The following is a 23,325-nucleotide window of genomic DNA, read 5'->3' on the forward strand; positions in this document are numbered from 1 at the left end:
AATACCATCTTCAGTAAAACAAGGACAGTCCTAAGGCCATCTCCCCAGAGAATGTCACTTTGGCAGAAAATTGTATGACAAGCCTGGGTTGAGCCTCAGCAAGACCATAGAGGGTACTCACTTCCAGGGCCCTCTGAGTATTTCTGCAAAACCTCACCTTTCTCTCCTACCATCATATTTAAAATCTGGATATCTTAAAACAGCTTGCCAGCATGCCATGGAGGACTGCAGCAATGGTCTGACAGACTGTTCTTTGCCCTCAGTTTTCTACATGGCTTGGTAGAAACACAGCCAGTGTCTGTCTTGGGTCACTTTGTATTGTTTAGTTCAGAATATTTCAATCTAGGACTGCAAAAGCAGGCTTAAAATGAAGCAGAGTTAATTCAGGTTTTGTGTAAGAAATACACCATGCCTAGGATTTTACATTAACACTAATGTGATGCTAGTCAGGAGAGTTAAACTGTTGCAGCATTCATTAAATGTTGTCATAAAAAGAAGAGAAAAACAGCCAAGTTGACAGCCAAGTTCTACAAAAAGTCTAATGAAATACAGTAGCCACATCTTCACTTGAACTATTTTTCCACCTATTCTACTACCACTTAGGTTTTCCACTAGAAATTAAGGTTTTAGGTTTTACACTTACATCTATGATCCAGTTTGAGTTAATTTGTGGATATAGTGGGAGGTGTGGACTGAAGTTCATTTTTCCTGCATGTGAATATCCATTTGTTCCAGGACAATTTTTGGAAAACACTATCTTGTCTCTGCTAACTTGGCTTTGCACCTTGGTCAAAAATCAGTAGTTCACTTATGTGTGGGTCTGTATCTACACTCCCTACTTTATTCCATTTATCTACCTGTCTGTCTTGATGCCAAAACCACTGTGCTGGTTACGGAGACTTTATAATACGTCTTGGTGTCAGGATTTACTAGCCCTTTCAGTTTGTTTTTGTTTTCTTTTTTTGTCATTCTGGATACTTTGAATTTCTATATCAATTTTAGAATCAGCTTGTCGGTTTCTACCCAAAGAAAAAACCTGCTATGGTTTTGATGGGGATTGCTTGAATTTATAGATCAATTTGGAAATCATTGATAGCTTAACAATATTGAGTTTTCCAGCCCATAAACAAGGTGTACCTCTTAATTTATTTAGATCTTCTTTAATTACTCTGCAGTTTTGTAGTTTTCCGTATATAGACCTTGCATCTGTTTGGTCATATGCAATACCAAATACAGCATATGTTTTGTGCTCCTGTAAATGAAATTTTAATTTTCAGTTATTTATTGCTAAATATGGAAAACCATTAATTTTTGTATGTGGACTCTGTATCCTGCAACCTTGTCAAATTTATTTATTATTTGTAGGAGCTCTTTTATGGATTGCATCAAATCTTCTACATGGACGATTGTGTCTTCTGCAAATAAAGACTTTTAATTCTTCCTTACCAATATTGATGCTTTGTATTTCTTTCTTGCATTATCGCATGAGCTACAGCCTCCAATAAAATGTTGAATAAAAATAGTGAGAACAGACATCCTTGTCTTGTTTCTAATCTTAGAGGGAAATCATTCAGTTATTCTCAGTGAAGTGTGATGCTAGCTACAGATTCTCAGATATTCTTTATTGGGTTGATGAATTTCTCTTTTATCCCTAGTTTCTTGAGAGATTTTATCAGTAATAGATACTGGATTTTGCCAAATGTTTTTTCTGCATTTATTGAGATGATCACATGGTTTTTTCATTTAGTTTGTTAGCATAGTAAATTGCATTAATATTTCAAATATCATAAGAATCTTCCATTCCTGGATAAATTCTACTTGACTAAGATGTATTACCTATGTATATATTGTTAAACTGGATTTACAAATTTTTAAAATAGTAAATCTATGTTCACAAGAAATATTTATCTATCATTGCCTTTTCTCATACTGGTTTTGTCTAGTTTACATATCAGGGCCTCACAGAATTAATTGGGAAATATTCTGTCCTCTTCAATTTACTGTAAAGCTTTGTATAGAATTGGTATTATGACATTATTTTTTCCTTAACTATTTGGGAGAATTCAACAAAGAAGCTATCTTAGGCTGAGTTGTTTATGTTTGTTTTGTTCTTTGTGGGAAGGTTTTTAACTACATATTTGATTATTTCTATAGCTATAGGGCAACTCAGGTTACCTACTTCCTCTTGAGTGAAGTTTTAAAGAGTGTGTCTTTCCAAAAAAATGTTTATTTTATCTAAGCTGTCAGATCGTTTACATAGAGTTGTCCATGACCTTCTCTAAGAATAGTGTAATGTCTGTGTGCTCTGCTGTAATATAACAACTCTCATTCTTGGTATTAGTAACTTGAATCTTCTGTCTCATTTTCCTCATCAGCTTGGCGAGATGTTTGTCAATATTACTGATCTTGTCAAAGAACCAGCTTTTGCCTTTATTGATGTTCCCTATTTTTCTAGTCTGTATATATTTTTTTCTTCTGCTTACTTTTAATTTCTTTTTCTGATTCCATAGGATAAAGCTGAGGTTATGGATTTGAGACACAGCTTTTCAAATACAGGTGTTTATAGTGTTATACATTTCCTTCTAAATACTGCTTTAGAGTGGGGACCAGCACACATGGAGCTGGAATACAGCCATATCCATTCATTTATGTGTTGTCTATGACTACTTTCATGCTACATAGTGGTGCGGCTGAGTAATTGCAATGGAGACCATACAGCCCACATGCCTATAAAATTAACTATATATAGCCTTTTAAGAAGTCTACTGACTTCTGCTATAGAAGAATCCTACAAATTTTGATATGTTCTGTTTTCACTATAATTCAACACAAAACTGCTCGGGACTGAATTGTGTTTCCCCGAAAGTACTGTGGCCGAAGCCCTACCTCGCCCCCTCAATGGGGTGGTATTAGGAGATGGAGTCTTTTGGAGGTGATAAGGCTTAGACGAGGTCATGAGGGTAGAGCCCTCACGCTGGGATTAATGCCTGTATAAGAAGAGACGCCAGAGAGCTTCATCTCTGCCTCTTCTCCCCGCTTCCCTGACACATGAGGACACAGTGAGAGAGCGGCCATCTGCAAGCCTGGAAGAGAGCCCTCACCAGGGAATGAAATCCACTGGATCTTGAACTTTCTAGCCTCCAGACTGTGAGAAATAAATTGCTGTTATTTAAGCTGCCCAGTCTATGGTATTTGGTTATGGCATTCCAAGTTGATGAGTATAAAAATAGTTTCTAATTTCAATCTCACTTTCCTCTTTGACCCTTGGATTACTGAAATGTGTGTTAGTTTCCAGATATTTGAGAATTTTCCAAATATCTTTGTTATTAATTTCTAATTTAATTCAACTGTGGTCAGAGGAAATATTTTATATTACTTGAATCTTTTTAAATTTATTGAGATTTGTCTTATTGCCTAGAATCTATTTTGGTTAATGTTTTATGTGCACCTGGAAAAAAATATACATTCTTCTGATATTGAGTGGAGTTTTCTATAAATGTCAACTAGATCATGTTAGTTAACAATGATGAAGTTTTCTATATTCTTGTAGATTTTCTCTCTACTTATTCTTTCAGTTATTGTGAGAATTGTACTGAACTCTCCAACTATAGTGAAGGATTTACCTATTCCTCCTTGCAGTACTATCACGTTTCACATATTTTGAAGGTCTGTCATTCGTTGTATGAATGGAATTTTTATGTTCACTATATGAATTTACCCCTTTATTATGATGAAACATTCTTTAATCCTAGAAATATTCTTCGCTCTGCAATCTACTGTCAGATATTAATATAGCCACTTTGTTCTGATGAGTCTTTTGCCATTCCTTTACTTTTAACTTATTTGTGTCTATAGATAGATAGATAGATAGATAGATAGATAGATAGATAGACAGATAGACATACATTTTTTTCTGAGGTGGAGTTTCACTCATCACCCAGGCTGGAGTACAATGGGGTGATCTTGTCTCACTGCAACCTCCATCTCCCGGGTTCAAGCGATTCTCCTGCCTCAGCCTCCCGAGTAAATGGGATTCCAGGTGCCTGCCACCATGCCCAGCTAGTATTTTGTATTTTTAGTAGAGGCGGGGTTTCACCATGTTAGCCAGGCTGGTCTTGAACTCTTGATCTCAGGTGATGCACCAGCCTCGGCCTCCCAAAGTGCTGGGATTACAGGCGTGAGCCATCGCGCCTGCCTTGTGTCATTATATTTTAAATGTGTGTCTTGTAAGCAGCATAATGCAGATGTTCCCTGACTTAATTTGGTTCAATTTACAATTTTTCAATTTCACAATGGTGCAAAACCATCTCAACTTTGATGTAATGTACAATATTCAATAAGTTACATGAGCTATCCAGCACTTTATTATAAAGTAGGCTTTGTATGAGATTTTGCCCAACGGTATGCTAATGTAAGGGTTCTGAGCACATTTAAGGTGGGCTTAGGCGAAGCCATGAAGTTCAGGAGCTTAGGTATATTAAACATATTTTGGCTTATGATATTTTTAACTTACAGTAAGTTTATCTGGGTGTCATCCCAAAGTCAGCTGAGGAGCATCTATAGTTGGATGGGGCTTGTTTGTTTGATCTGACAATCCCTGCTGTTTAATTGGGATATTTAAACTATTTATATGTTATGTAATTATTAAATATAGTTAGGTTTAACTCTTGCAATTTGTTTTATATTTGTTCCATCATTTCTTTGCTTCCTTTTGCCTTTTTTCTACATTCCATCCCATTAAATAAATACTATGTATGATTCCACTTATATTCTTTGTTGGCATTAGCTGTTACTCTTTGTTTTTCCTTTTAGTGGTTGCTTTAAACTTTTAACTTTTTTTTTTTTTAACTTTCACAGACTACCTTCAAATTATATTATACTAGTTTACATATACTATAAAATATCTTACATTAATATACTTTTTTTTTTTTTAAGACAGTCTCACTCTTTTGCCCAGGCTGGAGTACGGTGGTGCAATCTCGGCTCACTGCTACCTCCGCCTCCTGGGTTCAAGCAATTCTCCTGCCTCAGCCTCCCAAGTAGGTGGGACTACAGACACGTGCCACCACGCCCAGCTAGTTTTTTTTGTATTTCTAGTAGAGATGGGGTTTCACCGTGTTAGCCAGGATGGTCTCGATCTCCAGACCTCATGATCCACCCGCCTCAGCCTCCCAAAGTGCTGGGATTACAGGCTTGAGTCACCGTACCTGACACATTAATATACTTTAATTTCTCCCCTTCCAGGCTTTATTTTATTGTTGTCATCAATTCTACTTACATGTTACATTATTATTTTCTTTAAACAATTATCTCAAAGTGGTTTGAGTAATTTTTTAAATGATGTGAATTTACCCATGTAGTTACCCTTTTCAGTATTCTTCATGACTTTGTGAAGATCCATGTTTCCATTTGGTGTCACTTTCCTTCTGCCTTACAGACTTCCTTTAGTATGTCTTACCATGTGGGTCTGCTGCTGATGAATTCTTTTTAGCTTTTCTATGTGAGAAAAAGTCTGTTTTTGTACATAAGAAAAAGATTTTCACTGGATGTAGTATTCTGAGATCACAGGTGTTTTCTTTCAGTATTTAAAGGTATTGCTCTGTTGCCTTCACACGTGTATTATCTCTAAAGAGAAATATATTGTCATCTTTATCTTTGTGTCCTTGCCTGTAACATGTCTTTTTCTTTGGAAACTTAAGATTTTCTCTTCATCATTGCTTTCAAATTGTATTATGATGTGCCTTACTGTAGTATTCTTCATGTTTCTTGTGCTCCGGCGTCACGGAACTTCTTGATTCTGTCGGTTTATACCATTCATAAAATTTGGAATTTGGGTCCATTTTTAGGGTGTCTTTTCCCATTCCCCTCTCTCCCCCGGAGATGAGAATTGCATATATGTTAGGCCACCGGAAGTTTTCCCATCGCTCACTAACGCTTTTCAGTCCTTGTTATTATCTTTTTACTCCGTTTCATTTTGAATCTATGTCTTCAAGTTCATTAATCTTTCCTTATGTAATATCTAACATGCCACTAATCCCAACAAGTGTATTTCTATCTCAGACATTGTAATGTTCATGTCTAGATGTTTAATGTGGGGCTTTTTTAGTATCTTTAATGTTGCTACTTGATGAATATCTGTAACACCGCTGTAGTAACAGTTTTAATGTCCTAGTCAGCTGATGCTAACATCATTGTCTGTTCCACGTTAGTTTCAAATGGTTCATACCATGCCTGTCATAGGTTACATTTTCTTGCTTCTTTGCATGCCTGACAATCATTGATTGGTTGCCAGACATTGCAAGTTTTACCCTGTGTGTTGTCCAATATTTTTGTATCACTCTAAATATTCTTGAGGTTTGTTCTGGGATGCAGTTGAAATATTTAGAAACAGTTTGGTCCTCTGGGGTCTTAGTTTCAAGATTTCTTAGGTGGAAGCAGAGTAGTGTTCACTTTGTAGTTAATTACCCCCCAGGACTGAGGCAAGACCCTGGTGAGTACTCTACCCCATGCTCCATGAATTAAGAGGTTCCGCTGGGAGGTGGGGCTTGCAGTGAGCAGAGATCGCGCCACTGCACTCCAGCCTGGCGACAGAGGGGGACTCTGTCTCAAAAAATATATAAATAAATAAAATAAAAATTAAAAAATTAAGAGGTTCCAGTCTGCCTGGCAGAATAGTCATCATTACTATTCCTGTCATGTGCGTCAAGCACTCGTCCCTCTCATCTTTCTGGGTTGTTCTCCCTGGGTCTCGTGTCGTCTCCTCGCACAAATGCACTGATCTGAACACTCTGCTGAATACTCCAAAGGGACTCTCTGAGGATCTCTGCGGTTCAGCTGTGTCCCCTCCGGACTCTCGCTGCCCTGGTCTCCCCAGACTTTCAGCTTCATCCTCTCAACTCAGGGTGTCTCGTGGGCTCTCCCGGGTCGTGCCTCCCTGCACCGCGCTCTGGAAGCTCTCTGGAGGTGGGGAGCTGGAGTGGTCACAGGGCTCACCACATCTGTTTCCCGTCTCACAGGGATCACTGTCGCTTTGTGCCTGGTGTCCAGTGACTTCGTTACCACTGTTCCATGTGTTTTGTCTGGTTTTGGTTTATTTTTGTTTGTTCTGTTTGACTTTCCCAGGCAAGAGAGTAAATCCAGGCCCTGTTACTCCATGTTGGTCAGAAGCAGAAGCTGTGCTGTCTTTTGTATTCATCTGTATCCACAAACAAACGCTCTAGGATGCTATTTGCACCAAAATATTAAAAGAGTTTACCTCTGGTTTGTGGAATTATGAATTTTTATTGTGTGTGCATGTCTGTGAGACTTCTGTTTTCTACCAAAAAATGTATTACTTTTTTATGGAATGCAACTAATACAATTTTTTTCTAAAAACAGTTCTATTCCATCAGCATGAGCCCCACCCTGGATAGCAGGTGCTCCTAGAGATAAACCGCAGGCTCTGTTACCACCTGATACGCTCCAGGGTGGCATGATCATGGCTGCACCCCTCAGCTCACAGGGCAAAGCTGGTGAAGTGTTGCCAAGCAGTTTCCCGGGGCAGCCAGGGAATGCGGAGCCATACCCAGAACCTCCAGAGCGCGCTGCTTCCATGAGGCAGCCACTAACACCCTGGAGCCACAGGTTCTCAAAGGTTTAAATATTTTAATGGAACACAGTGTTCAAATACAAACATACTGACACCCTTCAGGCACACACACACACACACACACACACACACATACACACATACATCATCCACAAGAAATAACACCAATGTGGAAGCATTTCCACTGATACCTCAGAGAAGGGAGACTGAGAAAATTCTAATGGTCAAAGAGTAGAGAATAAAAATTAATGATATAGTTCCATTTTCACCTTGAAGGTATGTAAAATACCTTGCACTTTCTAACACTTTGTCTTTATTACAGTATATAAAGAAACTATATCTTAATATTTATAGGGGGCTTTCAAAGAATTTACTTCTAAAGACATTCATTTCTGACCCTTAAAAAATACATTTTAAGTCCTTTATCAGTAAATTAATCCGCCGCAGTTAAGAAGAGAATCCCATATCTCCAGTGAGAGGGGACAGGTCATTTTGTTTTTAATGTAAGTTGGCAGAAACCTCAGTTCCTATTAATAAAATGAATATAACATACTACGACTATATCATGCTATCCAGTCATTTCTTTAAAAACTGATCAGAATGAGTATGAAGTCAATTCAAGCCAGTTAACTCTAGGATTGAAGGACCAGTCACCTCACACCCCACTCTTGAGATGCCCAGTGGCACTCACTATGAAGAGGTGGCACGACGATCTTCATTTCTAACAAAGGCGTCCACGTGGGGTAGAGCGCTAAGTAAGTGGAAGTGTGCGTTTGTTGGAAGCAACCCCAGCATGCTGGTACGTACCATCTTCCTCAGCTCTTGGTTGGAAACAATAATGACATTTGGAGGGTCCCCGATGGCAGTGGCAGCTCCTCCAATGTTTGTGAAGATCACTTCTGCAATCAGGACTTGTCTTGGATCGAGGTTGAGCACCTCACACAACCTGTCACAAATGGAGGAAAATGAAAGTAGTCCCACTGTGCACACTGTGAAAGGCCCACGTGCAACCCAGAGATTTTTAAGGCACTTGTTCGTATAAGGGAGGTGCGCGCACGCGCGCGCGCACGCGCACACACACACACACACACACACACACACACCCCGGTGGGGAGGGCAGTGCTGGGAGGACTGAACAATGCAACAACCTCTGCAGGCCACAGCTCACTCCAAGAGCTACAGTCCTTCCCAGAGTGAGCCTCCAGCCACCAAACCCTCAGTGTGGTCAGGTACCCTTTCCCCAGTGCTCCCAGCTGGTGCTGTGGGGGTCGGCGTGGGGGCGGAGCGGATGGCTCACTGTGGGGGGTCAGTGTGGAGGTGGAGGGATGGCTCACACAGGGCCTGCTGACTCAGCCCCTTCCCACCTCCCGCTTCCTGGACACCAAGGCCCTAGGCTCTCTTCTCATCCCCTCCCTTTGTTTCATTCATCTATGCATTTTCTATTTATTTACTTTTTACTGCTATCATACATACTAGATATACACATACATACGTACATTTTCAGGGTACGTATGATAATGTAATAATTCACATAATCAAACCAGGTAACGGGATACCCATCCCCTTAAATATCAATCTGTTCTTTACCCTGGGAGCAGTCCAGGTATTCTCTTCTAGCTGTGTTGGAGTACAATCGATTCATGTCAACTGTATTCACCCCACAGACCTGTCAGGCCACACTCTACATCGATTCGTGTCAACTGTATTCACCCTACAGACCTGCCAGGCCACTCTCTACAGCTGTGGAGCTCCACTGTGGCCTCACGAGATTTGTGCTGGAATCTGGGAGTCCTATGGCTTGGCTGGCGCAGACCAGTGCCTGGGAGTGGGCCCGGGCAGCGGCGCTTTATAGCTTCACTATAGCTCCAGGGGCCCAGCATGTACACAGCTGGGAAACATTGCCCTAAAGAAAGTGCAGACGGCACATCACAGCGTCCCCCACACCTGCTCATCTGCACAGCCTACTCCCACACAGGAGCCGGCCTTGGGTCTCACTCAGGGGCCACCCACCACCTCCCGGCCATCAGCTCAGCTTGAGGCCGGCCAGACAGCCTCCCCTCTGCTGGCATGAGGAGCATAGGCCCATGGAGCCATGTGGGAGCTGAGGAGGGAGCATGCCTGGGGACTGAAGCAGGAGTGGCTCCACCGATGAGACTCTGACCCAAGGCAGCAGCGGCACAGTGCTAAGGAAGCTCCCAGGATCTGCTTCTAGCAAGAAAATGTGTGTGCAGCAGTCAACAGTGCCAGACCAGGCAGGGTGGTGCACCCATCTCAATGGGACTAGCTGTTAACTATAAGGACCAAAGCCACTTAGTCCAGACAAAGGGGAAGAATGTGGCCAGCACTTACAAAGCCATAAAGAATATGGTCAGATAAATAGGGAATCTTAGAACACCAGCACCAGAATCTTGAAATATGTAAATTTTTGACTAATAAATGGAATTACTGCTCTAACAACATGATAAAAGCAGTTCCGAGTAGTGAGGATATGAACAAATTGTGGCAAGGCCAAGATACCTCTCAGCTGCCCGGGCTATACGGGGATGCTGGGAACAAAGTGCCCAGTGCACCCCAGCCCTGGAACCCTGCTCTCACCAGGCTGCCATGGGGGAGTGTGAGGATATGCAGAGGTCTTCAAGCCAGGGCAGCAGCAGAGTCATGCTGGTTAGAGGGGGCAGATGGGCCTGGCTCTTGTCCCCCGACACGTCCAGAAGGCACAGTTTGGTGCTGTCACTAGTGCATGTGACAGTGTACAGCAGCCTTCAAAGACATTCACGCTCTCCCTCATTGACTCTCCACGCCGGGCACTGAGAGGGGCGGTACCACACCCTGCGAGGAGGCTGAGAGCCCGGGGTCTCTCCCACGCCACACAGGGCGTGACAGTGTAGCCCAGCTTGCAGGAGCCTGGGTACGAACCTGAGTCTCTACACAGAGGCAGCAGATGGCCTGGGGATGCTGCATCTATCTCCCCAGCGGCGCTGGCCACTCCATGCTCCTCCCCACCCCACTCCTCCCCTAAGAGCCACCACTGTTCAAACAGAAAAGGCATCCCCCAGATCAACCCAGAGCCCTGGAAGCAGCCCCACGGGGCCTTGGAACTTGCTGTGTGTCCCATGCCTTGTGTCCAGGCAGGCCCTGTGTCTCGCAGAGCCCTCAGAATGCCAGCTCAGATTAATCTCTCTGCCGTTACGACCCAGATCAGTGCACCTGAAGTGACTTGTTCAAGACACCCTATTACAAGCAGGACCGGAGGGTGACTCCCTGAGGGGCCCCTCTCTCGCCTTCTCACCCTCTGTGTCCTCAGGGCCAGCCCCAAGGCTGACATGCTGGGGAGTCATATTTAAAATAGAGAGCACACAGATGGAAACACACTGGTCTGTGCCTTCAGAAGGGGCCACACGAGGACCAGGACCACAGCTCACGCTTCAGAAGATTCTCAGCAAACAGGCCTATGGCCCCCAATAAATGATGGATGATTAAAGTGGACAGAATTAAAAGAAACAGAATTTAGGCCGGGTGCAGTGGCTCAAGCCTGTAATCCCAGCACTTTGGGAGGCCGAGACAGGCGAATCACGAGGTCAGGAGATCGAGACCATCCTGGCTAACACGGTGAAACCCCGTCTCTACTAAAAAATACAAAAAACTAGCCAGGCGAGGTGGCGGGCGCCTGTAGTCCCAGCTACTCGGAAGGCTGAGGCAGGAGAATGGCGGGAACCCGGGAGGCGGAGCTTGCAGTGAGCTGAGATCCGGCCACTGCACTCCAGCCTGGGCGACAGAGCAAGACTCCGTCTCAAAAAAAAAAAAAAAAGAAAGAAAGAAACAGAATTGAATTGAGTGGAACTGAATGGAGTGGAGTGGAACTGAGTGGAACTGAGTGGAGCGGAGTAGAGCGGAACGGAGCGGAACGGAGTGGAGTGGAGTGGAGTGGAGTGGAGTGGAGTGGAGTGGAGTGGAGTTGAACTGAACTGAACTTCTCTTTCCCAGAGTTGCCCTGTAAAGCTTTCCCAGACTGAACCTTGGTTCTGCTGAGCCCCGTTGGTCCTGCGACCCTCCAAGCCTCTGAAGAGGAAACTTGCAGTGGCTGTTCCACCTCCCCCCAGCTACATGACCCTGTGAGCCCTCGGCATGTGTGTGACCTGCCAAGCCAGCCCAGGTGGCAGATGGTGATGGAGAAGAACAGGGACAGGGATTCCTGGTACCTGGTGGTCTGGGGTGAGCTGTTTTTTTTTTTTTTTGAGACGCAGTCTCGCTCTGTTGCCCAGGTCGGAGTGCAGTGGCACAATCTTGGCTCACTGCAACCTCTGCCTCCCGGGTTCAAGGGATTCTCCTGCCTCAGCCTCCTGAGTAGCTGGGATTACAGGCATGTGCCACCACGGCCAGCTAATTTTTGTATTCTTAGTAGAGACGGAGTTTCACCAGGACTCAGCCATTCTTGTCCACGTGTCTCCCCATGAGACTACAATCTCCAGGAAAGCAAAGCCTATGTCTTCCACCTCCTGCAGACATTTCTGCCACCAGCTTCTGAGGCCCCACTGCTTGTAGCATGTACTGCAGTCACACAAAGCAGACACGCGCTGGACTGCAATGCACTGAGCTGTGGGCTCAACCGCCCACCTTTTCATGCACCTGAGAATGGAGCCTGGAGCCAGGCCATGCAGCCAGAGCCTGGCCACAACCCCCACGGCAGAGGCGCTTTGCATACCTTATGGTCACGGGTGTGAAGAGGAGCATGGTGGTGACGTTGTCCAAGAAGGCAGAGAGGACGGCCGCGATGAGACACAGCATAATGATCATGGCCCACACCCGTCCCCGGGAGAGCCGGTATGCCTGGCCGCACACACACAGAGTACAAGCCAGAGTCAGCAGGCTCATAGAACAGAGGCAGCCTTTCATTAGTGACTTTAAGAACAGGGAGCCAAACTAACATTGCCCCATAGGTTAAGACATAGACCCACGGAGTCCCCGGGGGGCTGAGATGAGACAGTGCTGGCCACCGAAGTTCCTAGACAGTCTACATCCTCCCTAGCCAGCACTGTCACCCCTCTGATCCTCCTCCTTCACACAGCCCGTGATGGTTAATTTGTCACAAGGTGATGACCCTCAGTCCCCGTAATGCCATCGGTATTCTGGTTAGACAACCTGGGCTTTGACATTTGGGATCCATGTGAGCCTAGTGTCTGCTGATCTCTAGGGAACTAAGGGATACTTTTAATAGTAAGGAGTAATACACCAAATATCTACCTGGCATGTATAAGATGGGGCACAAAGATGACAAAAATCACAGCACAGTTCTATCATTCAGAGTTTGCAAAGGGCTTTGTTGAGTAATTTTTTTTTTTTTTTTTTTTTTCTGAGATAGAGTCTCAATCTGAGTTCAGTGGTGTGATCTTGGCTCACTGCAGCCTCCACGCCTGGGGTTCAAGCAATTCTCTCGCCTCAGCTTCCCGAGTAACTGGGACCACAGGTGCATGCCACCATATCCAGCTAATGTTTTAGCTGAGACGATTTTTTACTAGAGACGAGGTTTCACCATGTTCACCAAGAGGGTCTCAGTCTCTCGTGATCCACCCACCTCGGCCTCCCAAAGTGCTAGGATTACAGGCGTGAGCCACTGTGCCCGGCCTGTTGAGTAATTTTTAAAAAGACCTTTTCAGTTTCAAAAAATATACATATTCAAGCACAGCACTAGACTGCATTAGCAGGGCATGGTACACGATGAGCTCTCCTCTTGCCAACACTGAATGACAGGTCAGGTACAAATCCTGGAGGCTACAGCTGACTGGTGAAGCTCCCCAAGGTTCCAGTTAAAAACATAAATGTGTATATATTCAGTATTTAGGAAGTAATCATGGAAATCATTTCACCAAAAAGCAAAGTAATCAGAAGCTAATGGCTTGAAATATTGGGATACTCTAATATGCAAAACAATTTTTGATGTGTAGCTCTCACCAGACAATGTAAACAATACACAAACATTCAACCTGAGTACCCTTTTACTTGACCTCCTTCTTCATTTATTTACTGAGCAGCTGAAAGTGCCGCTCAGAGCCATACAACTTAACACAGCCATTATACCCTGCCCTGCAGAAGTAACCTTTAAAAGAAGGATGGAATGTTTAAATGTTTGTTTCCTAAATATATAACGTCAGAAAAATACAGATATAAATTAATCAGTATGGAATTATTAAATGCAACATCATACCTACCTTTACAGCACAGTAATCGAAAAATCCCGTTTCTGAAAATATGGCTACTAAGATCATCTATGGGGAAAAGAGAAGAAGAAAACAAGGATAACCTTTTAGCAGGACATCATATTAAAACGACATCAGCATGATCCGTTACACATTTGAGCTGTGGCCTCTGAAAGCCACCACATCACCAGACTCCCCACTCTGAGATGCAAACACTGTCGCTTCCTGGAATAGTACACTCACTTCCTGGTACACTCACTTCCTGGTACACTCAGAAACACCATCACTTCCTGGAATAGTACACTCACTTCCTGGTACACTCACTCCCTGGTACACTCAGAAACACTGTCGCTTCCTGGAATAGTACACTCACTTCCTGGTACACTCAGAAACACCATCGCTTCCTGGAACAGTACACTCACTCCTCGAATGGAGCCTCTTGCTAGCGGTTTTGTGCCTACATGTATGTCTGGGGATTGGTCCTCAAGGCACATTACCATCCCATCTGAGCCTCAAAAAAAAAAAAAAAAAAAAAAAGGTGTTATTTTCACCCTCTGTTTTATAGACCAGGAAACGGGATCAGAGTGCAAGGGGGCTTGCTCTCAGACACAAAGGTAGAAGCGGGGCGGGGGCCGGCACGTGGCCTTCTGCACCTACGTGTCCACACAGGCAACACTTAAACATTCTGCAATGCTAAAACTGGGTTCGATTTTGTTTTCTAAAATAATTAAACTGATTGTCACCAATTTGGGAGCAGTTGCATGGAAACGGTTGCTCCCTGGGTTCCAGGTGAACCCAGAATGCCTGTTGCCTGTTTCTTTCCAGTGAGGATGATGAGTTGGTGAAAACAGCCATCCTGGATCCTAATAAAAAGTCATGTCCCAGATAGTCCGAATTTTATCACCCAGACATTGCAACTAGTGAATGTTCTGGAAGTTCCTCTGCTTCACCTCTTAGATGGCAGTCACCAAGTGTTGAACTTGGAATGAGAAGATGCAAGTTCAGATCCTGATTCCGCCACTTAAAAATAGTCTGAACTTGAGGCCGGGCGCGGTGACTCACGCCCGCAATCCCAGCACTTTGGGAGGCCGAGGCAGGCAGATCACGAGGTCAGGAGATCGCGACTGTCCTGGCTAACACAGTGGTGAAACCTTGTCTCTACTAAAAAAAAAAAGTACAAAAAGCTGGGCATGGTGGTGAGCACCTGTAGTCTCACCTACTTGGGAGACTGAGGCAGGAGAATGGTGTGAACCCAGGAGGTGGAGCTTGTAGTGAGCCAAGATCGCGCCACTGCACTCCAGCCTGGGCAACAGAACGAGATTCTGTCTCAAAAAAAAAAAAAAAAAAGAGAAAAAAAGAGTCCGAACTTGAACAAAAATATTAATTAACCTTTCTGTCCATCAGTTTTCTCACCTTACCTCTGATGTTCTATACTTCATCAGGTTGTGAAAATGCAATATAATTATTCAAATTACAGTACTTGGTAAACAAGAGTCCCAGTAGACACTACTGTCTTAAATAAATTATAGAAAACAAAAATGTCCCCAATCAATTTAGACCCAGTGTAAATATCCATCGTGTCCAGAGTGACCATCAATGTTCATCCTCACCCAAAAGGCCACTGAGAGCTGACGGTGGAACATGGGGCTTCGCACACCAATGGACATGCACGAGGAGACAGGCGTGTGCAGACCCGTGTGGCGTTTACACATTTGCTGACAGAACCACCATGAGAGACTGGAACTCAGGGATGGGGGTAAATGGCCCTGTGGGTGGTCGGCTGCCAGGGAATGGGGGAGAAAAGGCAGGGACCTGGTTGTAATGACCCTGCACCCTGCAGTTCCAGAATTGCAGAATCTGCAAGTGCTCGCGAACTGAATTCCAATGAGAAAAAAACACCAAAGCCATTTTTATAGGCTGACCTATGTCCCTCAAAATTCATATGTTCACGTCCTGCCCCCAGTACCTGGGAACATGACAATTTGGAGTGACAGCACTGAAGGAGGTAATTAAGTTAAAATGAGGTCGTCAGGGTGAGCCCTGATGCAGTGTGGCTGGTGTCCTTATAGGAGGAGGGTCTCAGGACTCAGACACACGGGGAAGACAAAGTGAAAACGCAGGGAGAAGGTGCCATCTACAAGCCCAGGAAGAGAGGCTTAGGAGAAACCAACCCTGCCCACACCGTGATCTCGGACTTCCAGCCTCCAGAGCTGTGAGGAAATACATATATATTATTTAAGCCACACGGTCTGTGGTACTTTGCTACATAGTCCTAGCAAACTAATACAGCATTCCTTTTTTAAAACAGGCATATCTCAGGGATATCTGGCACATTTCCTCTCTTCTATCCAGATGCCCAAACCCTGTATATGTCTCAGGCCCAACACAAATATGAGTTACTCTGTGAAGCCGGGGCTAGAACACTCGCCTGCCTGAGTGCTGCCCACAGAGGATGGTGGCACGGTTTCCAGTCAAGTCACATGGAAGCCTAATGTAGCTGGGCCTTCTGTTATGCTGGCCAGCCTTGGGAGGGATGAAACGTTAGCAAGGAAAATGAGGATCTATAGTGCCCAGCTGTACACAGAGCAAGTCTTCTAGCCCAGAGAGGAAGAGCCCTCCTGCAGACCACTGGACTGTTTGGGGTCTGCTCAGGAACACGTGGGCTGCCCCTGCTGCCAGGCCCCGGCCAGGCTCCACTGGTTCTCGTTAAGCTGGGTCATGACTTGTGTCCCACACTTGGGCATTTCGAGTTCCTGCAGGTGGTGCGGGTGGCATTCCTCACAGCACAGAGTGGCCACTGGGTAACATGATCAATTAGCAAACACCCAAACTACTGCATAGGAGTGACACCTTCCTTTACTCACATGATGAACGGTGCTCTCTCTCCCACTGAAACACCTACATGCTTTATTTATTTGGGATAGTCCATTTTTTTATTTTAAGGGCAGTAACTCAAAAGAATTGCTAGCTTTTCTAAATGGCAATATGATTCCATCCTCAGACATGCCTTGGGCTGGAATTCTCCCGCTAACGAACCATAGCCCCATTCCGTTCCTCCTCTGGAGAGATTCGGGAGACCCGCTGTTGCGGGAAGTCAGGGACCCCAAACAGAGGGACTGGCTGAAGCCGTGGCAGAAGAACATAAATTGTGAAGATTTCATGGACATTTATTAGTTCCCCAAATTAATACTTTTATAATTTCTTACACCTGTCTTTACTGTAATCAGCTCTGAACATAAATTGTGAAGATTTCATGGACACATCACTTCCCCAGTGAATATCCTTGTGTTTTCCTATGCCTGGCTTTACTTTAATCTCTTAATCCCGTCATCATCTTTGTAAGCTGAGGAGGATGAATGTCGCCTCAGGACCCTGTGATTGCATCAACTGCACAAATTGTTTGTAGAGCACGTATGTTTGAACAACATGAAATCTGGGCATCTTTAAAAAAGAACAGGATAACAGCGATGTTCAGGGAACAAGAGAGGTAACTTTGAACTGGCCACCGGTGAGCTAGACGGGACAGAGCTATATTCCCCCTTTCATAAGCTAATAAGAGAAATATCGCTGAATTCTTGTTCTCAGGAACATCCCTGAGAAAGAGAATACGCCCTGAGGGTAGGCCTATAGACGGCCCCTTTTTAAGGCGTCCCCTCTTTTATGGTCGAAGCCGAGGGGATGAAATAAGCCCCGGCCTCCTACAGTGCTCCCAGGCTTACAAGGATGGGAAAATTCCCACCTAATAAATTGTGGTCAGACAGGTTACTGCTCTCAAACCCTGTTTCCTGATAAGATGTTGTCAATGACAATGCATGCCGAAACTTCATTAGCAATTTTAATCTCTCCTCATCCGGTGGTCCTGTGATCTCCCCTGCCTCCATTTGCTTTGTGATATTTTATTACCTTGTGAAGCATGTGATCTCTGTGACCCACGCCCTATTTGTGCTCCCTCCCCTTTTGAAAATCACTAATAAAAACTTGTTGGTTTTACCGCTCGGGGATCATCACGGATCCTGCCGACATGTGATGTCTCCCCCGGACACCCAGTTTTAAATTTCTCTCTCTCGTGCTCTTTCCCTTTATTTCTCAACCCAGCCGAGACACTCAGGAAATAGAAAAGAACCCACGTTAAACATCGGGAGCGGGTTCTCCCGATAAGCGGCACTGACACTTCTCAGTCAAGCCCTAGGCACTGTGTCTTTAACAGAATGAAGGATCCTCAGCAGTGGAGGCCAGAGAAGGCCCAGTTCCCGTAGGCGTGGAGCCCAGTCCCACGGGGAGGGCTGTGATTACCATGCCAAACAGCAGGGCCAGCGTCTCAAAATCAATCCACTCCACCACATGGGTCAGGCTGGGTCTCTGCAATCAAAGCACAAATTTGCCAATTAATCCGCGCGCCGCCATCCCAGTGATGAGCCTAACGACGCGCTGCCCCCTGCTGCAGACCCACTCAGTGGGTGGACCAGGGTTGGAAATCTCACCATCCACTTGCCTTTGAAGTTGGATTATATCGTTGCTGAAAAACAGTCTTGACCCAGGACATCTATAATGTCAAACCTATGCATTTAGTGATAAATTTTTTCTAACCCCTGCCTCTGGCAGCTCCCACATGCAGGACTGGCCCTGGTTGCATTCCCAGTGGCATCTGTATGTGCTCCCCGCAGCACCGTGCCTGAGGCCAGATGACGGGAACTGGCATGGCCACCTGTCCCACTCTCAGCTGGGTTCCAGCACTGCCTCTCAGACAACTCTGGGCCTCAATCCCCAGTGGCCACTGGTCTCTGCTGTTTCCCTACATTTGTTCCCCACGTCCCTGCCAGAGAGGCCCTGCTCAGATCCAAACAGGACACTCTCATCCCCAAACACACCTCTCCAGGGGCCTCCTGATCTCTGCAGGACAGACCCTGACCCAACTGACTCCCACCTTTCTGCACCAGCTAGGATGGTCCCCTCTAGTTCCAACACCCAGATCCAGCCCCACCACAGCCCAGCTCCTCAGCCCTAGGCAAACATGCCCATGAGGAGCCTTTCCTCAGGCACGGTAAGGATGTGAGTGCGTGACAAAACCTACGAAAAATACTCTTCAATGCTGTAGCTTGTTAGTTCATACCTCTAGCCTGGTTCCTGGGCAACAACATGGACGTGGCATATAAGAGAGTGAAAAAAACAGCGAAAGCCTGAATCCTGGAACGTCTTTGAGCTGACGTTCCACTGAGTGGTGAGCCAGGGATTGGGACTGTGACAACTTACGTCGCCAATCACAGCCAGCGCTGCCAGTGCCGCCAGGGAACCCAGCATGGCCGCCAGAGTTCTGTGCACGACCTGGAAAGAAGCACAGGAAATTACTGCGTTCCAGTCCGCGAAGGAGTTAGCACACATGAAGGCCTGTGTGGACGTGAGGGGCCTGTATCTGCCACTGTGTACACATCTATTCAAATGGTAAGTCACGGGTCTTGCTGCTTCAGGCCTGGACACCCACAGACACATACAGCTACCACCAACCTGCCTTCTTAGGGAAGCTGCTTGCATTTGCTAAATCATTAGAGGACCCTGATAAAGCAGGGGAAGGCCGGATAGAGTATGTTCTCTAAGAAAGGCCATAGCAAACTGTCATTAATCATTTGCCATATGCTCCCTTGGCAACTGGCCCATTCGTTCAGCAACATAAATCAATTCCTCCCAATTACTAGGCTGCTATTAAACCAAAGGCACACAGTCCAACACTTCATCAAATTGAGACTTCTGTGTTATCACAAAAGCATCTTTTCTATTTGATTATAAGTGGAATTTCTAAGACAAAATATGGGAAAAGGCCAAGATGTGGAGAATTGGAGCCCTTATACATTGCTAGTGGGAATGTAAAATGGGCTAGCCACTGTGGAAAGCAGTTTGGCAGTTTCTTATGAAGTTAAACATAAATTTACCATATGACCCAGCAATTCTACCAGGAATCCACCCAACAGAAATGAAAACACATGTCTACACAAAGCACTGATGCTCATAACAACATTATACAAAGGAGGCGAAAACTGGCAACATTCCAAATGTCCATCTGTGGTGAAGGGATAGAGAAAACGCGGCACAGGTCGTACATGGATGAATGCTTAGCAGTGACGCTGGGGAAAGAAGCCAGACGCAAGAGACGGGGTCAGTCCATCTATATGAACATTCCAGAAAAAGTAAATTTAGAGAAACAGAAAGATCAGGGCTACCCAAGACTGGGGAAAGCAACAAAGGTTGACTAGAAACAGGTCCCAGGGATCCTTATGGGGTGATGAAATGTTCTAGAACTTGTAATGGTTGCAGAACTCTGAATCTGGTAAAAATAATTTAATCGTACATTTCCAAAGGGTGAAACTGTGGTATTTAAATTATACCTCAATAAATTTCTTTAAAAAAAAAATACAAAAAGAATGCAACAAGAACAAGCAGAAAATTAAATGCTAGCATGCATTATTCATTTCTTAATCCCCTAAAAGGACTTTCACTCCATTTTTTCACGCCTTCCATCTCACAGAACCTGACTCCCTTTACCAGTTATTACCTGAAACTCAAATTCTGACTAAAATTATTTCATTTATAATGTGTACTACTACATTCAAAGTTCTTTTTCAAGAAATGTGATACTAGGTGTTGGCTTTTCACAGTTTCAGTTTTTAAGAGTTGTTTTGTTTTAAATGTAAATACCTAAAATCCAGTAAGTTGCTAACAAACTCTAATAATTCCTTCTGTTCGTTCTCTGCTTTTCAGTCTCAGTTTAGGACCTTTTGTTCAAGACGGAGTCTCACTCTGTTGCCGAGGCCGGAGTGCAGTGGCACTGTGTCAGCTCACTGCAACCTCTGTCTCCTGGGTTCAAGCAATTCTCCAGCCTCAGCCTCCCAAGCAGCTGGGATTACAGGTGCACGCTGCCACACCCAGCTAGTTTTTATATGTTTAGTAGAGACGGGGCTTCACCATGTTGGCCAGGCTGGTCTCCAGCTCCTGACCTCAGGTGACCCACCCACCTCGGCCTCCCACAGTGCTGGGATTACAGGCATGAGCCACTGCGCCCGGCCAGTTTAGGACCCATTTTAAGGATACTTCCTTATCCGATGCCGAGGGTGGCCCCAGGAAGCAGGCAGGGCAGGCATTCATCCCCGACTTGACAGCCATGGCACCAAGAGTGGAGGTTCACCGGCTGGACATGGTGAGCAGGCGCCAGAGCCAGGCTGCCCTCTCTGCCCTACACAGCGCAAGGCGAAGACACTTCCCACTTCGGTATGTCTCTTTTTTGGCACTTAATTAAGTCTTCATGAGTAGAACAGGATGTGACAGCATGCAAATACAGCCCCTGGATGACGGAGGAAGTCACTGCAGGGACAGAGCAGATAGGGATGAAGTCTGCTCCGAGCCAGCCCTGTGATCTCACTCCACGACACATTCCTTTCTTCTGGCTTAACCTTTGGGCTAACTTTGTCTGCACGGAAAAGAGACTTCCAGTAAAGAATAAAATGCCAGCCTGGAACGGTAGCTTACACCTGTAATCCCAGCACTTTGGGAGGCCAAGACAGGTGGATCACTTGAGGTCAGGTGTTCAAGACCAGCCTGGCCAACATCACAAGACCGCATCTCTACTAAAAGTTAAAAAAAAAAAAAAATAGCCAGGCGTGGTGGCACACACCTATAGTCCCAGTGACTCGGGAGGCTGAGGTGGGAGAATTGCTTGAGCCCGGGAGGCAGAGGCTGCAGAGAGGAAAGATCGCACCACTGCATTCCAGCCTCGGCAACAGAGCAAGACACCATCTCAAACAAAAACCAAAGAAGAGTGAAGAGCCATGACTGCCGGCCACTGGTCAGCAGGATTGGATAGCAGCAAAAATAACTAATTGTTATTGAGCACCTACTGCTGTGCACCTGGCCCTGGATTAAGTGCTCTGCACACACCATCTGCACCTTTCACGGCGACGGCATGACGTAGAACTATGATAACCCACGGTGCAGAGGAGGAAACAGTCTCAGCCACACCGAGTGATTGTCCCTGTGTCAGAAAACAAAGGACACGCACACCCAGGATGCAGACCAGCACTTTCTTACTCCAGAGCACCTCCTCTCTCCTCGCGGGGCCTTGTTTGCTCGTCTGTAAAATCAGAAAACTGCACTCCATATACCTCAAGGAGCCCTCAGCTCTGGAGGAGGCCCGTGGGCACCATGAAACCGAGCCCGAGCCGACTCACACACAAATGAGTAAGCGACAAGGCAGACAGCCACGGCCCTCAGGACAGCCAGGCTCATCGTGGCCTCACGGGCACCCCAGCGCCCGCGCTAAGTTCACTCCGCCCGCTGCCACCATCAACACCTTTCTCCCCCCCACCGTCACACACACCGGCTTGCAAGTGATCCACACATGAGCATCTCTGTGGCCCACAGTGCTTAGGACACGTGGATGCAGCTGTCCCTGCTCAGAAACCCACCCTCTTCTACCAGCTCAGGGGCCCCACACACCATGTGGGAGGAGAAACCGTCACTTGCCATTTAAAAAATGGAAAAGCACGCTGATGATCAGCCTCTAGGACGTGGAATAAAACTTTTTCAACTACATGGCTCTAGAAGAAGATGAGTTCATTACTTCAGATATAATGATGGACATTCCTAAATTATGCTTAAGAAACAGAATTTTCAGCTATTAGAAATAAAAAAAATTCTGATAAATGGGCCTAAAGAGTAAAAATAATAAAAAGTCTTAAAAGATGCCTTAAAACAGGAGTCCTCAAGCCCCCTAACCCCGCCACGGACTAGTACCAGGGCCGCACAGTGGGAGGTGAGCTGGGCAAGTCAGCATGACCACCTGGGCTCTGCCTCCTGTCAGGTCAGCGGCAGCATCAGATTCTCATAGGAGCATGAACCTTACTGTCAACTGCACACGGGAGGGATCTATGCTGCACACTCCTTATGAGAATCTAACTAAAGCCCAATGATCTGAGGTGGAACAGTTTCATCCCAAAATGATGTCCTACCCCACGGTCCATGGAAAAATTGTCTTCCAGGAAACGGGTCCCTGGTGCCAAAAAGGCTAGGGACCCCTGACTTAAAGGACTGTATAAAGGTTCTCTTCCTGCCCATGCTCTGGGAAATACAGCACACCTCTTCCTACACCCAAACCACTTCCCAGGCACAGAACGCACCACCTAGCTTCCCAGGCACCGCCTCACAGAGCCAGCCACCGTTCTACCACCACACTCCTCTCCAGTCGAGCACACGCTCTATGCCTCCAGATTTCTTGGGCAGGAGTCTGGCTGCGAGCTCCTGCAAGCGTGGGGAGCCTCTCTTGGTTTCTTCAGTGTTCTGCAGGGCAAGCACTACCTGCTGAGCGAAGGAGGAGCAGAAAGTGCAAGAACAGAGCCTGCAAAACAGCAGGCCAGCATCGCTTCTTGGGAGAAGAAAGGAAAGATTTTGGGGGTAGCCCCCAAGGAAATTATCTAGGGGATCTCTGATCTTCAAGCATCGCCCCTCCATGGTCACACAGGTTTACAGCTAGCCATCAGGTAAATTCCAGATAGGTGGGAT

The 23,325-nt window shown here is 45.6% G+C and overlaps 1 protein-coding gene across 4 annotated transcripts in view; it reads right to left on the bottom strand.

The window, feature by feature from the left end:
- Positions 1-23,325, bottom strand: part of OCA2 (OCA2 melanosomal transmembrane protein) — a 326,593-nt gene that overhangs the window by 205,600 nt on the left and 97,668 nt on the right. For all 4 annotated transcript variants that reach the window (XM_033190812.1, XM_033190808.1, XM_033190809.1 and 1 more), the window contains exons 10-14: positions 19,033-19,104; positions 18,076-18,141; positions 13,795-13,851; positions 12,291-12,415; positions 8,396-8,534 (exon numbers count right to left, since the gene is read on the bottom strand). In XM_033190812.1, the coding sequence (XP_033046703.1) occupies positions 8,396-8,534; positions 12,291-12,415; positions 13,795-13,851; positions 18,076-18,141; positions 19,033-19,104 (459 nt within the window). The remainder of the gene's footprint in view (positions 1-8,395; positions 8,535-12,290; positions 12,416-13,794; positions 13,852-18,075; positions 18,142-19,032; positions 19,105-23,325) is intronic.

Source organism: Trachypithecus francoisi, unplaced genomic scaffold (genome assembly GCF_009764315.1).
Source record: "Trachypithecus francoisi isolate TF-2019V2 unplaced genomic scaffold, Tfra_2.0 Lachesis_group3, whole genome shotgun sequence".
Taxonomy (NCBI): domain Eukaryota; kingdom Metazoa; phylum Chordata; class Mammalia; order Primates; family Cercopithecidae; genus Trachypithecus; species Trachypithecus francoisi.